The sequence below is a fragment of the Cyprinodon variegatus genome, unplaced genomic scaffold, assembly GCF_000732505.1.
Source record: "Cyprinodon variegatus isolate N-32 unplaced genomic scaffold, C_variegatus-1.0 Scaffold603, whole genome shotgun sequence".
Classification (NCBI taxonomy): Eukaryota; Metazoa; Chordata; class Actinopteri; order Cyprinodontiformes; family Cyprinodontidae; genus Cyprinodon; species Cyprinodon variegatus.
Window position 1 is genome coordinate 223,998 of NW_015151056.1, and position 17,017 is coordinate 241,014.

General features: G+C 36.9%; 2 protein-coding genes across 2 annotated transcripts in view; one reads left to right on the top strand and one right to left on the bottom strand.

The window, feature by feature from the left end:
- Window positions 1-15,013, top strand: part of vwde (von Willebrand factor D and EGF domains) — a 31,297-nt gene extending 16,284 nt beyond the window's left edge. Inside the window, exons 16-31 of the mRNA XM_015392693.1 lie at window positions 400-514; window positions 1,446-1,702; window positions 2,688-2,907; window positions 3,842-3,979; window positions 5,034-5,243; window positions 5,934-6,335; window positions 7,209-7,304; window positions 7,433-7,528; window positions 7,621-7,716; window positions 9,551-9,646; window positions 9,740-9,835; window positions 9,974-10,069; window positions 10,405-10,500; window positions 11,834-11,929; window positions 14,181-14,278; window positions 14,390-15,013. Of these exons, the coding sequence (XP_015248179.1) occupies window positions 400-514; window positions 1,446-1,702; window positions 2,688-2,907; window positions 3,842-3,979; window positions 5,034-5,243; window positions 5,934-6,335; window positions 7,209-7,304; window positions 7,433-7,528; window positions 7,621-7,716; window positions 9,551-9,646; window positions 9,740-9,835; window positions 9,974-10,069; window positions 10,405-10,500; window positions 11,834-11,929; window positions 14,181-14,278; window positions 14,390-14,404 (2,223 nt within the window). The 3' untranslated portion in view covers window positions 14,405-15,013. The remainder of the gene's footprint in view (window positions 1-399; window positions 515-1,445; window positions 1,703-2,687; window positions 2,908-3,841; window positions 3,980-5,033; window positions 5,244-5,933; window positions 6,336-7,208; window positions 7,305-7,432; window positions 7,529-7,620; window positions 7,717-9,550; window positions 9,647-9,739; window positions 9,836-9,973; window positions 10,070-10,404; window positions 10,501-11,833; window positions 11,930-14,180; window positions 14,279-14,389) is intronic.
- An 830-nt stretch (window positions 15,014-15,843) lies between these two features.
- LOC107096165 (von Willebrand factor D and EGF domain-containing protein-like) overlaps window positions 15,844-17,017 on the bottom strand; it is a 2,578-nt gene continuing 1,404 nt past the window's right edge. The window contains exons 2-4 of the mRNA XM_015392695.1: window positions 16,893-17,010; window positions 16,301-16,396; window positions 15,844-16,102 (exon numbers count right to left, since the gene is read on the bottom strand). Of these exons, the coding sequence (XP_015248181.1) occupies window positions 15,990-16,102; window positions 16,301-16,396; window positions 16,893-17,010 (327 nt within the window). The 3' untranslated portion in view covers window positions 15,844-15,989. The remainder of the gene's footprint in view (window positions 16,103-16,300; window positions 16,397-16,892; window positions 17,011-17,017) is intronic.

Consider the following 17,017-nt stretch of genomic DNA (forward strand, 5'->3'; position numbering starts at 1 on the left):
GGAGTGGGGTCTATATAAATAAGTAATTATTTTCAAAAGAAATACGCTAAAACACTGACTTAATTTCTAATTACAGTTTGTAAAAGTTGTTGGTTTAACATGTCGACGTCCATCAGATTTCTGAAGAAGTATTTACATCACTTAGCAACAGTTTTACTAATGTAAAAAATATTGACTTGTCTGGTTTCACTTTTAGTTATGTGCCTATTGAAATTGTAAAAACTCTCCAGATAGGATAAGCATATTTAATGTTGTGGACAGTTTGGGTAATATGAACGTTTCCTCAGGAACATAATCAGACGGAGGCCATAACTGAAATGATGACAACCTAAAATGTTCTTGTATTGACTTCATGAGATGAATTAATTGTAATGATCTATGTGTTCCTCTTTGCTCCAGGAGAACACCTGCGTCATCGGGGGGTTGTGCTACAGTGAAGGGGACTCCAGCCCCAGCAGTCTGTGCTTCACGTGTCGTCCAGATCTGTCCAAACACACATGGTCCAAAGCTGAGAGTGTGTAGAAGAAAATTATTTTCACCTCCCGAGTTTCACTTTAAATGGCCTCAATAATGACCAAAAATCACCTGTTTCTGGAGCAAAGCTAAGATCTGATTAATTTAGCTGCAAGAATGGAGCCTGGTTACAGAATAGCTGTAATTTGAACCAGAGAAGGCTAAACAGTAGAGATTATGACATTAATTAATGAGAGACAATGGAGCTCATTGTCTCACAATCTGCTGTTTTTGTTTTATTTTGAATATTTGATTTTTATGAAGTTAAAAATAATTTTCTGTCTATAAAATGAAAATCAAAACAGCACATACAGGATATCGAAGGCTTTTTGTTGAGGAGTTTCAATGAAAACAAAGAAGGAAACCATGTGGGAAATGCATCATGTTTGAGACCAAAGATTTATTAATTCATTCTCCCACTGAGACCTCTAAACACCTCTCAGCTCAGTCCTGTCCTCCTTAAGATGGCTGCTGCTCACTGGAGGCAGTTTGGATGATTTGTCAGCAGCTCAGAGCTGATTGAAGTCAGGTCTTTGCTTCAGGTCTGATTTTAAGGCTGCAGACCTCATTGTTACACTTTTCTGCCAACTTCACCTCTGAAGCTTAAACTAGGTTAGACAGAGCTCTGCTATGTGGAGAGAACATGACAAAATGTGTAGAAAGAACCTCACTGGACTTAATGGATAATCTTCAGATGGCACTTTGATTGGATTGAACCTCTTTTTAAATTACATATTAGTTTGATGAACATTTGACATATAGTAAAATAACAGTTCCTAAAAATGTCCAACCATAGTTGTTTTGTTTTGTTTTGTTTAGGGCATCTTCCACATCTGAGCTGTCCTCACATATTTCCATAAAGTTGTTGTGAGTCATGTTTTTTCTCTACAGATAATCTGCTTCATTCCTTCTTCTGTGTTCTATGCTTTCAGACAATGAGCCTCCATCATTCCAGCCACCACAGATTCCTCTTCGCTCCTTCCAGGGGGAGAATTTCCTTTACCAGCTGCAAGCTCAGGACCCTGAAGGCTCACCAGTTCTTTTCAGCCTGGTTTCAGCTCCCAAAGGCGCTTCGCTCACTCCAGCTGGACTGCTGATGTGGAAGGCCTCCTTTGAGCCCACAGACACCCAGTCTTTTCATTTTACTATGACTGATGCCTGCAGTGCTAAGACCACCGCCTCTGTCCAGGTAAGTTCGTCCTGCAGTCGATTAAAGAGTAAATTTTATTTCCTGGCTTTGAATACCTGCAGGCTTGGAGAGGTTTAAAAATTCAAGTAGAAAAGGAGACAAAAATGTTGGAAGTAAATATTACAGCTTTTTAAACTGTTTTTTTTTTTTTCATTTTGACCTTTTCTATGAGGTCAAATGCTGCTATTAAGAGTTTTAAACTGTGATCTATGTTGAAGTATCTCAGTGGAAGACTTATCTTATAGTTTTTGAAGACAAAATGAAATAAAAATAAATAAAAACTTTAATTTATTCTTCATGTGTAACTCATATAAATATGTCAGTCCTTTTTTCTGCCATGATATTAAAACTTCCTACCACTAGAGGGGGTATTAGTATACATTTTAACTCCATATCGATTACAGCTGATATTTAAAAATGCTAAGGAAATCCTACAATTATTAAAAATACTAAGGGTAGAGTTAGGAATTACATAAATCATATGCTTTATCCAGTTAATTTCTCTTTTTTTATTAACCTTTTTCTTTAATTTCTTGTTTGATAAAAAGTTTTTCCAGAAAGTTCTTATCTCATTCTATCAATACATTTGATAAATAGTTTACATTTGTATGAGATTTTATAACCAGTGTTTCTTTTTAAAAGATTGTGGAATTAATTCATATTTAAAATTCTTTGTCATTTTGTTAATCCTCTGTCTGGTCTTAAGGAAAAGAAGATGTGTTACAATGTAAAATATCAGAAGTGATTTTATATGCATTCATATCTATATTACTTGCACAAAAATTGTTAGATTTTATTTTATTTTATTTACAATATGATAATATAAATTTATTTTTGTCAATTTATAGACTTTTTTTCATTTTATCTGTTTTTTCCTTTCTTTTATTACTGGGAGCCAGTCTATGTCTGAAAGACGGGTGTAAAATGGAGTCCAGAAGCAGAAAGATGAAGCACACAGACTCTAATAGCTTTATTTTGTCTTTAGGTTTCTGTGCACTTTTGCGATTGTCTGAACATGGCGTCCTGCATCACCAATAGGATTTTCCCCATTGGAAGTGGGGAATACGTCTGTGTTTGTCCTGATGGGTTCACAGGACGGAGGTGTGACGTGGACATAGACGACTGTAGACCGAACCCCTGCAGACTGGGCCGCTGTATCGACGGACCCAACTCTTTTTCTTGCATCTGTCCACCTGGCATGACGGGTAGGAGGAGCTGGGTGTTTCTCAATCAGTAGTTCTGCTCTAATTGTTCTTTATATTTGGCAGTGATGGGACTTTGAAGCTGTTTTCCATTTGTTTATTTTCTACTGTATTTGAAATACATCCAAATGTCATTAAATGATGGAAAATGGTTGAAGTAATTGAAAAACTGGATTAATTTTATAGAAAATATTTTACATTTTGAAAAACAACAACAATCATCTAGAACACAAAATCAACACCTCCCATAGATCCCCAAAGATCCAAGTCTACCCTAGCCTTATGTATCAGTCCTTCAAAACATCCAACAATTTTTTTTATTTATACATTTGTATTTTAATGGTAAATGGCCTGTATTTATATAGCTCTTTTTCAAGTTAGGTGACATGACCAAAGCGCTTTACACTACATTCAGTCATTCACCCATTCACTCACACACTGATCGTGGCAAGCTACATTGTAGCCACAGCTGCCCTTGGGCTCACTGACAGAAGCGGGGCTGCCGTACTCTGGCTCCACCGGGCCCTCTGACCACCATCAGTAGACTATTCAGGTGAAGTGTCTTGCCCAAGGACACAACGACACTGAAAGCCGGAGCTGGGGCTTGAACCGCCAATCAGGGCAAATTCCTACACCCGACGCCACTGTCACCCCAGCAGCTTTACAAGTAAAATACATTTATGGAAATTTTCCTTTAACTAAACAACTCTCACATTGATCCATTATTTTTAGGACCATAAATCAATCATCATGCTACTTGTAGAGCTTTTATTCAGTCTTGTACTTTAATTTACAAAAAAACATATTTTTATGTTAGATGAGCAGTTTTACATGAAAATAAATGTTCATGTTTGTAAAAGTGGGTATAAATTGAATATGTCTTGGTTTTAGGACATTGGTGAAGGGTTTATTTTCCAAATGTTTCATGTGTTGCCAGGACGGACGTGTAGAGAAGATATAGATGAGTGCCTCCTGCAGCCGTGCTTCCCTGCAGTGAGCTGCAGCAACACGCTGGGCTCCTTCATCTGTGGATCCTGTCCACCTGGATACAGTGGTGATGGCAAAACCTGCAAAAGTAAGCATGACAATACAGTTTTATTTGTTAAATACGACCAGTCTGACATTAGAAACGTAGGGCCTGATCTTCAGAAGGTCTGCGTGTCTTTAAACCAGTACAAACATGTTTGAATGAGCAGAGCTAATCTCCAAAGATGGTGCAACATGATTTCCATTCAGTAGACACCGTATGCAAACGTGTATACAGACCACATAGTGATGACCAAACCATGCAAACTATTGGGTGGAGGATATGCAAATATAAACATTTAACATGAGCAAAGCAATTTTCCAAATCTAATACTCAACTCTAGTTTTTACATCAGCTTAGTACTTCTGAAAGTCATGTGCAAACTGACACAAAAATATCTTTCATTGTTGCCTCAAATGATTCATTGGAACAAAGGCAGAGGATGGCGAGAGATTCTGTGCTTATTTATAAATGTGAAATTACAATAGTAGAATAATATTAAGAAGAAATAAAAAAAAAAATAGATTAGTTAAATTAATGTTTAATTAATTAAATGTTTATAAAATTAAATGAGCATCTCCTACTCATCACTTCTGAGATTTTTATCTCTCAAGTCACAAAACTCTGTTTAGTTTTATATGTTTGCTCCATCAAACTTAGGGCAGGGGGCTTATAGACAAAGAAAACAGTTGCATATCTTATATTTCATTTTATTATTTCACTATAGTTGTTTACATCATCCTATTTGTTTGCTTTTGTTTATAGACAGATATATTAATTGATCTATAAATATTATTATGTATTAGAATTATTATTTTTTTAATGATTTTTTTATCATTAATACAACCATCTTTTTTATTACTATCACTCCACCCTGGCTGTAGCAAACTTCCTTATTTTGTGGATGGAATCAAAAAGGTTTGCACATATTAACATTTGTGCAACCATCTTTGTAGATCCGCCACAGCACACCCGCTGTGCAAAAAAAAAAAAAATCCACTTTTAATTAATTTATTGCAAATCTTTGAAGATCAGGCCCCAAATCTTTTATCCAAAACTTGTGTTCTTGAGTCAGTGTTCTGTAATTTATGCCTTTCTACAGAGGAAAATATCACAGGTTCTCCAGATGTGACACCAGAGAGAATACCACAGATTTCTCAGAGACCCAAACCATCGGGTTCTTCACCGTGCAGCAGGGCGCCATGTTACCCAGGAGTTCTGTGCTTTGAAACCATTCATATATCTGCTGGTTTCGCCTGTGGACCGTGTCCACCTGGTCTCCAAGGAAACGGACAAATGTGCACTAAAACTGGTGAGAATTGAAGCACTTTGGTGAAACTTAACTTTGATCAAAAGTTGAAAAGTTTATCGTTTATCTGTTTGGGTGTTCTCTGAACCTTTTAACTGTTGTAGATCAACTCTGGTTTATTTTGACCTATTGAAGCTGTCATGTAGACGTCAGCTGTTTTTAAAAAACATATTTTCATTAAACTTATACAAAAATATGCCTCATTTAAAAGACAAGTAAAGTTCTCAGAAGAGAAAACAAAAACACAAGCAAAAAACCAGAACCTAAAAAATTAATGATCCTTTAGATTATATGCTTCAGATCTGATCGTTAGGGTTGTTGTTTGGAGGTTCATTTTGAGAAAATAGGGAGAAAGGAAAAGATAAGATAAGATTGAACTTTATTAATCTCACAACAGAGAAAATCACTTGTTACATCAGCTCTACTAAACAAGAGGAAGTGTCGACATGTTATAATTACACAAACTTTGAACTTAAAATTGGTTATAAACGAAATTAAAAATTTTACCAAGAAGTTTCACAATGACTACAGGCTACTTTAAAGCATGGTCGAGGTTGTATCATGGTTTAGAACATTAGTTTAGCCAAACATTTGAGCTTGTTAAATACATCTGTGGTTTTGTTTGAATAAATAAAGGCCTTTTTTCAGTTCGTTCTTTTGAAGTCATGACCTCTAACTTTCAGTGTCTTACAGGTCAGGATATACTCATCAGAGGAGCAAATAGTTGGACTCGCAACCCTGCATCTAATTCCACCCATGAAAGGACCTCCATCTCTTCTTCTCCTTCATCTTCTGCCTCACACAGCCAACCGTCCGACAGAAGAAGGAGACCAGAGAAGTCCACCTTAAGGAGAGCTTCTTTCAAAGACCAACAACCAACTGGATCTGCTGAGAACAAAACAGCAGCTCAAATGTTTGGCTCTACTGTCCAAAAAGTGCAGCAGAGCAGGGTCAGCGGGAGGTTAAACAGCCATCAGGTGACCTGCGCTGACTCTCCCTGCTTTCCTGGTGTTCCCTGTGAGCCAACAGGCTCAGGATCCTTCAGGTGTGGACGCTGCCCACATGGCTACACAGGGGATGGAGTCACATGTAAAGGTAGTGAGTCTTTAAAAAGAGAGCTCAAAGTCAAGATGTTCAAAGCAGACAACAAAAAGATTTTGCCTATTTAGGTATTGTTTGGTAGCTGATTCCAAACTATATCCCTCCTAGAAGTGTTTTAGTTTTGCTGTGTTGACTTTGCCTGCCTATATTCCAGTCTTAAAATTATCCATTTCATTAGGAAGCTGGTAAAAGACATTATCGATAACTTTTGAGCTCATTCTTATTCTGTCACCGGATCAAACATCGATGCGGTTTGTTGAGATTTAAGGTGGAAAACCAACACAAAGTAGTTTTTAATTGTGAGGTGGAAGGAAAATTAAGGTTTGGAACTTTTTTGTTGATCTAATCTAAATATTGTAGCATTTAGTGCCTTGTGTTTAATATTTTTTCTCCCTGTATTAGCTCAATTAGGCCCTTAGGCCCCCTGGTATGATGCTGCCACCACTGTGCTTTACCATGGGGATCTTTCTGCAGCTCCTCCATAGTTACCACCATCGTCTTTGAGTCTTCTCTTATTAATGCCCCCCCTGTCCTGACAGATATGGGTGTGGTGTTTTTCCTGGAATGTTAACTTTACAGTAGTCTTGTGATAGGCTGGATTTTATTGAAGGTTTCCAGAATAAAAAAGAGCTTAATAAAAATGCTCTCAATCTTTGTTAATATATTTAAAATCCTTTGTTCTTTTTCCTTTCGCTTCACAATTATGCACAATTTTTTGTTGAAAGGTATTTATTGAGGTTTGTGGTCATAATGGGACCAAATGTAAAAAACTTTAATGCCTCTGAATGTGTTTGAATGATGCTGTAAGTCTCCTTTCTCCCTCAACCTACAGTTTTTTTTTTTATAGAAATTGAGTTTTGGTTTCAGCTGTTTGCAGATATCAGTGTGGGCGGAACATGGAGTGCTCTCTGCCCGACACCTGCACCTGCAAAGAGGGATACACCGGATACAGCTGTCACATAGGTGTGAGCGAAGAAGCCTTCTCACTGTTTATCAGGGCTGGGAGACAAGTTGATTAACACATCTCCACCTCCCAAGAGTCGTTCTATTTATCTCAGCCTCTGATTTTGTCTGTTCAAACTGCCTCTCAGCTGTGTGTCGACCCGACTGCCAGAACCAGGGGAGGTGTGTGAAACCCAACGTGTGTGAATGTCCTGTAGGCTACAGCGGCCCCTCCTGCGAGGAAGGTAATTGGAACTCATCCTGAGACCAATCGACCCTTCTGGCAAAACACAATGCTTAGTAATTACAGATGAGTGTTTTTGTGTTTGTGGTGCAGCGAGCTGCGAGCCGCAGTGTCAGCATGGAGGAACTTGTCTGGCCAGAAACCTTTGTACCTGCGCCTACGGATATGTGGGGCCCAGATGTGAAATCAGTGAGACTGACTTCACCTATTTTTTGTTAACAATGTTTTTACCCAGGCTGTCTATTTAGGACCCTGATTGTTTTTTGTATAACTTGCACAACTATAACTATAATTATAGCTCAAAGATAAAACATTTGAAGCGAACAGCTGAAACCTGTGATTCCTGGATAAGATCCCATCTGGGTCTGTTTAGAAATGGTTTAGTTGTGACTTTTATCTAACTTTCAAGCACCAATTCTTTTATTTTGGCCTAGCTTTGTTAAAATACTGAACTAAACTAATAAACTAGGAACTAAAGGGATAACATATCCCTCAGTTTGCTACCTAATTTGAAGGAAATTTGCTTTTGTTTTATTTGTGTACATATTTGGTTGCATTGGTAGACGGTTTAAAATTAGATATTTTCTCCTCCCGATGTGCTTTTATGTGTTAAGGGATATAATAATAATTGTCATGAATAAAAATTTAAATCAATAAATCAGTATAACCACACTCTGAACAAATTTACAACCAAACCTTTAATATCCGCATGTTTATTTAGTGAAGAACTCCCATGGTGAGAATTTCATTTGGTTTATAAAAAAAAAAATAAAAATCACAAATGCCACATTCATCAATACCACAAAAACCTCCTTTTACATTAGTTTAATTGGATCAGTTATAGGAACCAAGGCTGGTATGGACCAGGTGTGGGAGACGAGGTCTGAGTCTAAATGGCTACGTTCATACTGTATGCCTTGATGCTCAATTCCGATTTTTTTGTGAAATCTGATTATTTTATGTGGTTTTTCACATTTCCAAAAAAAATGTGACTTCTATGTGATCTCCTTTGTGAACTGCTTTCACTCAGATTAAGTGTCCCACCTGCACAGTATCAGACGCAATGACGTCACAAGCAAGTGTGCTCCATGTCTACGGAAGTAAACATGGATGGTAGAGCTGGAGCGCATCTTGCAATCTTTAATTTCTTTCCCAACCTCAGCCAGTGCATTAACATTAACACAATCTTTTTAATAAAGTTGAAAATAAGAACTGCTCTCCGCATTATCATCCATCATGGTCGTTGTTTTTCTCCTCGCATCTGCGAAGCAAGACACAAAACAGTAGCCATTGTTGAGTATTAACGAAGATTTGTATCGGATTTAGGTCCACATAGCCAAGTGGCCTTAGTCTCACTGGAACAAAGTGGATCTGTGTTCTTCAGACTGTCATGAACAGATCAGAAACAAGTTGCATATGAGCAAAAAAAAATCAGATTTGGGTCACTTCAGGCTGCTTCCTAATTGGCTGAGCTCAACAACAATCATATATAATTGGCTATTACTTGGTGAGATGTATTCGTGAACAAACTGAGTTCAATTTTAGAAAACTTTGTGATCCCCACTGTAAATTACAATAAAAGATCTGTGATGCTGTTTGCTATTTCTCTTCCATATGCTCGGAAACCTTGTGAGAATACATAATATAACTGTTCACTGCCAGAATATTAGCGATTGATCATCATTGGATCTTTAAGCAGGAAAATCATGTAAAAAGTGACCAAATCAGCACAGAAATGGTTTCAGTCCACATTTCCATGATTATTTCTTTAGACTGAGATGAAGAGAGAAAAAAACAGGATATTATCCTTGATTCTGTTGGACTTTTTACACCTTTTATCAAATGTGAAGAGCACTGCTTTATATATTTTATAGTAGATATTCTTTTCACAAACTGAAAGTGGAGAGACAAAGCTATTCTTAAAGATGTCCTCCGTTCAGCAGTGTGGTTTTTATTAATCACGACAGACAAGGAATTCAGTTTATTAGCCATATGCTGTATCCATTCCTTATTTTTCTCCCAGTGGTGTGTAACAGGCACTGTGAAAACGGAGGCGAGTGCGTTTCTCCAGATGTATGCAGATGTAAACCAGGCTGGAACGGACCAACATGCAGCTCAGGTAGAGACAGAAACCGGATCATCCAATCAGAATACACCTCACAGCCAGAGAGTAAAGCTAATGGTTGTTTTCTACCCGATGTGTGACCTGCAGCTCTGTGTAACCCGGTCTGTCTGAATGGAGGAGCGTGTGTGAAGCCCAACATCTGTGCCTGTCCCAGTGGCTTTTTTGGCTCTCATTGCCAAATTGGTAACTAATCTTTAATTGAGCCTTTCAAACTACTTAAGTTGTGTTGTCACTTTTGATGTGATTGTTGCTTTAATGCTCCACAAAAAAACAAAGTGTCTGGATCTCCATGTTAGAAAGGTTCAACGTTTGTGTTTTCAGCTGTTTGCAATCCACCCTGTAAGAACGGAGGTCAGTGTAAGAGGAACAACATTTGCTCCTGCTCTGAAGGCTACACAGGGAAAAGGTGCCAAAAAAGTGAGTGAATGATTGGGTTTGGATTCAACATATTGAATCAACGTAAAAATTCAGTTCTGTGCAAAGGTCTTGAATCATATCTTATTTCTGCATAATTTCCAAAAGACATCAAACTTTCTGCAATCTTTAAAAGTCTGTAAACAGTTTGAAAATGACACTCCACAATACATCATCATACTGAGATTCAAATACTTGGAAGAGCATTTATTCAGAAAGCAGCCCAAGGTAACTATGAAAGACCTTTAGTAATCAAACAAACACACAACTTTATTAGAGGAGTTTGTGGCTTGGTTATTTATAAAGGTGAAGTTTTTTTAAAGACATGTTTGTTCCAGGTGTTTGTGAGCCGATGTGCATGAATGGAGGCAAGTGTGTCGGACCGAACACCTGCTCCTGTGCTTCAGGCTGGAGGGGGAAGAGGTGTAACATGCGTGAGTGACCTGACCATTCATTCTGAATCAATACAAATATATCTTTTATTTGAACAGGTTGGAGTTTGATCTGCAATAATTTTTCAATTGTCATGCGAGAAAAATATTATAATTTCCTCCTACTTTATTTGCCTCATTGCAATACAGATAAAAAAACATTAAACCGCTGCATTTTTAAAAATGATAATTGTAAACAGTGAATTAAATTTTTTAAGCCCTTTGCATTAATATTAACAGAAACATTAAGAATAATCATGCTGGAAACAATAAAATACAGCTGCTGGCTTCTGGTTTCTCCTTCAACTTTGACTTTTCATTATTACCCTTTTTGTTTACATATACAGAGCATAATTCTGTGCAAAGAAAATTCAATATGCTTTTCAATAATTTAACAATAACATGGAAAGAACATAAAAGCAGGTAGTAAAGCAAATAAAAAATTAGGACCAAAAACAAATGGGTTTTTATCTTGGATTTATAGAACTCAGGCTTTCAGCACTTTTCCTTTCTTCTGGAAATTTGTTCCAAATAAGTGGAGCATAGGAGCTGAATGCTGCCTCTCTATGATTGGTTCTAGTTCTGGGTGAACAGAGTAAAATGAAGTATTTATAAATTTGTCATTGTCTTTTTTAGCTGCAAATACAACAAATGTATTTAGAGCCTCACAATAACAAATAGAAAAATTACAAAAATAGTCCAGCGGTGCATGTAAACATTTTACTGTAATTGTGCAAAACTCTGCTTTGAAACATAAACATGCAATTATGGAAAACAACAACAGTAACAATAACAGCTTTGTTTTTGGTTTGGGATTTACTGATGCATACATGGATTTGATCATTATATTCAAAGATTAAAAATATGTTATTCCTCCTCAGTACTGAAAGTGTTTCCGCTGTATAAATATCTGCTCTGAGTTAGATGTAAGCTTAATTCTTCCCTTCTTCAAATTCACCCTTATTGTATTTAATAGTAGCACTACTCATAAGTGCACTAAACAGCTCAAATAAAAGTTATCCAAGTTATCGAAAAAAAAAAACATACAATCTGTGCACACATAAGGTGAATCTGAAAACTTATTTAATAATAATTTTTCTCCTGCATTTCCATTTGACAGATCTTTTTTAACTCATTTGTGAATCTTATTTGTTTATTTTAATCTTTCAACTAAACTATGTTGTTTATTTTATCTACCTGGCCTGCCACTTCATAGGACATCATAGCTTCTACATGTACTATTTCTGTAAAGCCAAACTTAACCTTTTTTTTTTTTTAATCCATTAGTAGCTAAAGTCCTTAAAATAATTTCTTTCTGTCTCTGTTTTTATTGCAGCTGTTTGTTTGCAAAAGTGTAAAAATGGCGGTGAGTGCGTCGGGCCAAACACGTGTCATTGTCCTTCGGGCTGGGAAGGTCTGCACTGTCAAACACGTGAGTCTGTAAATCACACATGTACAGTGCTTCCACCTTCTAGAGCAAAGGACACGGATTAATGAACCGCGGTCCGGATCCGGACCCACCTGCTGGCTAATCCTGATCCAACCTGATTTAAAACATTTATAAATTACCGCATGTTGTCTGACAGCAGTGTCTAATTTCACTTGCGCCACTTCTCCTGTTTGTACGGTAAAGCCCTCTGGAACGCCCAAGACCGGGCTGCACATGCTACAAATTAGCCAATGAGCTGAGTCAGTCTGGGCTGCTGCTGCAAGCTGCTTTTAGACACAGCAGGCAAACCTGTGGCAAGCCGGGCGATGGGAAAGAAGGAGAAGACGATGGGAAAAAGTGAAAGTGTGGACTGCTGGAAGAACTGTGGTGAACTGGTGAAAGAAAATTGAAAATGCGTGCTCAAAGATGACCCTGCATATTTAGAGTATGTTTGGCTCAACCTACTGCTGTGAAGCAGGATTCTCCACCATGAACAGAATCAAAAATAAATATGGATCCAGGCTCAGAATGAGCTCCTTGATATGTGCTTGAGAATGCTTAGTCTCCATTCAAACCCAGGTTTAAAGCCTTGCAGGGAGCCTAAAGCCCACTGCTCTCTTTAGCCATAAAAAAGAGAAAACAATTACAAACGATCAGTTTAGGTGTTTTATAAAATATGTGAATCAGGAAATTGTCTACATGTATATACCAAACTGAAAGATTGTTGTTCTCTACTTCAAAAAAACACTTTAGATTTTAAAATGGAAAAATTTTCTTTTTCTAGTTAGAAAGTCAATGTATGACATGGATGCATGAATATACCTAATTTTATTTCAGAGTTAAATTCTGTTTAAAGTAATATAATCTTTAAAGTAAAGTTTACATTTAAAAATGTCTCCTGACCTTAACCATTTTCTTTATTCTAACCCTGCTGGTTTTTAATTTTCTACACCTATAGAGTAACTCTGAGTTGTTTTACTTTTTTACACTCTATTTACTGTAACAGAAAAACCCGTATTAATTTACTCCCTGAGGTTCATTGCGCAAAATCCTTTTAATGATGAAATAGAAAGGTTAGTTACAAATATATGAAGATTATTAAGAAAAAGAGTAGTTGTGTACATAAATATTCAGAGGTGCTCTGATCAGTTCTGTTTCTTTGATATGTTTCTGCAAAATGATAACAGCTCATTTGTTGGAAAAGGACCAAACAGGATTTGGGATAAAACACAATGTCTTTAAGTTCAGGTTATACCAGAGCAGAAACCACACCATGATGTTAGAGGGCTTGCTTGTTAAGTCCTCCCTGCATTTGGCAACAAAAGAAGCAGTCTTTGAACATGTATTAGTGGCTAATCCAAAGCCCTTTAGTCTGAATCCAGGTGAAAACTGCTGTCCACCATAACCTCCCTCACAACCTGGCAGAGTTGTGGAGTGCGATGGTAATGGTGAAGAGTGGACTGTACTTCTGAAAGAAACAAGATGCTGCTTGTCTTCAAAAACTCTCTCAGCAACAGAGCAAAGACCCAAAGAACCTAAAGAAGCTCCATTCTAGGAACTCGACTACAAGCAATTTACATAGAAGAATTATTCATAAACGAAGAACTTAATGTACAATTCTGAGCCTCCAACAACATTGTCTTCAGTCAGAGGTTTCTCCAGTGCCGCTGTTACACAGACCACTACAGAAGATCCATCCTGCCTACAACCTTTACCATTTAAAAAAAACTCACTGAAGAAACTCCAATTAGAGTTAAAAGATGTAATTTTCCTCTGGGATAAAAAATTTTTTTATTGAATTTTATTAAATCAAAGTACAGAGAGAAAACACCAAAAATCATGTGGGCTAGGCTTGAAGCAGCAATTAATTCTTAAGATGCTTCAACAAAATATTACAGAATTCTATTTGTTTTTATGAATTTACTAAAACTATGACATTTGTATTTTGTAATTCTAGGTTTCCGTGTAATAAATAAGTATAATTAATCATGTGGCTATATAAAAATAGGACTACAACAAAAAATGTCCCTTTAGCTTATATGGTTGGTTAGCATTAACTATCAGCTGATCTTCAGTGTTTCACTATGTAGGTAAAAAACAAGGAATTACTACGAGTCTCTTTGTTTTGAGATTCCTGCAAAATGCTTTTGCAGATAATTTTGATTTATTTCAAGTTTTTTATTGCGTGTCCTGCCTTATTTTCTTACCACACTATTTTATTTACCCTAACTGTATTAATCTTGTTTCTCTCCAGCGATCTGTAAACGGCGCTGCCTGAACGGAGGCCGGTGTGTATTACCCGACCACTGCCACTGTCGGCGAGGCTTCAAAGGCCTTACTTGTGCTACAAAGGTGGTAGTTAAACTACTCTATAATCTGCAATAGCTTAAAGAACCAGTCCAAACATGAGATGTGTACCTTGATCTGGATTCTTATGTGTGAAATCCAATGTGCTGTTTGCAGGCTTCGTATGCATGAGAAGACGAGATGAGGAATTATGAAGGATGCAAGAGATATAAAACAGGAGGAACACTTTGAGTGTGTATCTGAGCGTAAGATGGAGAACAACGTTCCCATGTAAACTAAGCAAAGGACAGGATTTATTGCAATTGTGTTTTGGTCCCTTCATTTCTCTACCTCAAGCTTTAAAGAAAAATCTGTTCATTTAAAGAACTTTGAATATATTGAGTTTTATGTACCATAGATGCACATACCCTGTCAGAGACATGTTGGGGTGTCATTTTAAACTATTTTGCAACCTTTTCTTTAACATGACATAAAGCATAACCTGTTCAAGCCTGCATAGTGAATGTAAGACATCATTTAAAGGATTTATTTGATGAAAATACATCATTCAGTATTTTTTTTTATCAGTATTGAAGTACTAACTTTAATATTTACCCGCTCTACCAAAAGCTATTCAAGGACGTCTCTTGCTCACAAACTTTAACAGATTTTAGCTAAGAACGCTCATGGTTAGTCACTGTGCTCATGGTTTTCTACTATGGGATGTCCTGGTGCTAAATCTAAACCTTCTGTAGCCGTGGTCCAAAAGGTCAGATTTGGTCCCTTCAGATCATAATACTTCCTCTTTTAGTTTGAACTGCATAGTTCAAAAGGTGTCCATTTTTTAACCCTAATGCCTCATTCAGCTAAACTGCAAATAAATACAAAAAAAAAAATCAGTACTGATGCAGCTCCTCCATGAGGCTCTTAAGGCTTTCAGTTGCCCTTTTTGACTGTTCAAGTCTTTTCTCTATGAGGTTTTTATGAATTTTGGAAAGAATACAAAAAAAATTGATTAAACAAATTTCAGGAAAACACCTCTTCCTTTACAGCTACAGCAAGAATGACTATAAGTGTGAACAAGTGTATGAAACCTGGTTATTATATTGCAAATAATTTTAGCTAAATTGTACAAAATTCATATATTAAGAAAAGAGGAAAACTTACAGTAACAGGTGTGTAAACTTCTATTGTGATCCATTGTATTCATCACTGTGTCTCCCGATTTTTATACTAGATTAATGCTGATATTCCTTGTTGCCCTGTTTCTGTGTGTGTCTCAATATAGTCAAAAAAAATTTGCAGCAATTTTCAGCGATCAGGTGTTTGCAAACTTAAAGTTGTTGCTTTTTCCGGGTTCCTAGCAAATAAATGAGGGAAAAGCAACAATACAAGGTTAATATTGTTTTGAAATCTGTTTTATTTGCATTGAAATAAGTTGTAATCTGTTTTCCCTTTAATCAAGTAGATGTATTTTGTATTTTAAATTTTCTTTTTGAGCTTGGTTTGTTACTAGAGTGGGAATAATTAACATCATGAAGACTGATAGAAATATGTTGCAGTTATTTACATCAAAGCTAAATACAGTTGTATTGACTTTTTTTGTAAATAAACATTTTACACACCATACGTTTTTGTAATTTAATGGCAATTTACAGTATTTAAAAAAAAAATACAAAAAAAAGCTGTATTAAAAATATGCTGCATTAAAAAAAAGGTATAGAGAACAATGTTTTAGCTACAAATGAAAAACGCTTATTCTGCAGTCTGGGAATGATTAGTGGGATTTTTTCCTCTCCTCGCAGCGAGGACCGGAGAAAGGAGGCCGACAGCGGCATTTGTTGGGAGAAATGCACTTCCCTCCATTCAGACAGGTCTGACTGCAGACGGCTGGAGCAGAGACAAAGGAAACAAAAGCAAAGGTGTTAGCTTATTCAGTAAAATCCGAAGAGCCAGAGATAAGCCTGGAAAACCAGACGCCATAAACCCAACACAAAAAGGAGAGGAAAAAAAAGACAATTCTGGAAATAAACTAAACAGAAAAGACTACATAGTGTATAGAGGGTGACTGCTGTGTGTTTAACTCACCAGTGTGACATGCACCACCCAACCATCCCTCTGGACAGCTGCAGATTCCTGGAGCCATACAGGTCCCCCCATTTCTGCAGCCCTGGGGACAAATCGCTGTTGCAAGAACAGCGCAAACAAACCAAAGAGAAAGATTTTTTGAGGAAAATGATAAGAGCAGAGAAACCAGGATAGAAACTGAATTGCTAATATATCCAGAGAAATAATATCACTATACATTTCTTTAACTTAAACATTTCTGCATCATTTGGGTAGAAACAAGCTGCAGGAGAAAACTCAATGCTATATGTTTGTTCTCTGTTTATTCAAATAGAGCTAAACACTGGATATCTTTTCTTATTAACTCAGACTCAAAATGTTGATTTTATCTCTCTCTAACCCCAAGAAATGAAAATCATCTCTTTTTGATGAGCTGAAACCAAATTCCAAAGACCTCTTTGCTGCTACTCTGTTTGTAAATGAATCCTGATAAAATTAAAGGATTAAAGCGTAGCGTCAAATTAATGTGGTTGTGGAAACAGCAGATAGAGCAGCTCTATGTGAAAGCTTCAACCTTTTTGATCAGATCATTAGAAACAATCATAAAACTCACGATACTGGCATTCTGATCCAGTCCAGCCGGAAGGACAAATGCATTTGGCCACTCCGTTGACGGCGGTGCATTCCCCCCCGTTCCAGCATCCGCCAGAACACGTCACTGAGAAAAGACACATTATT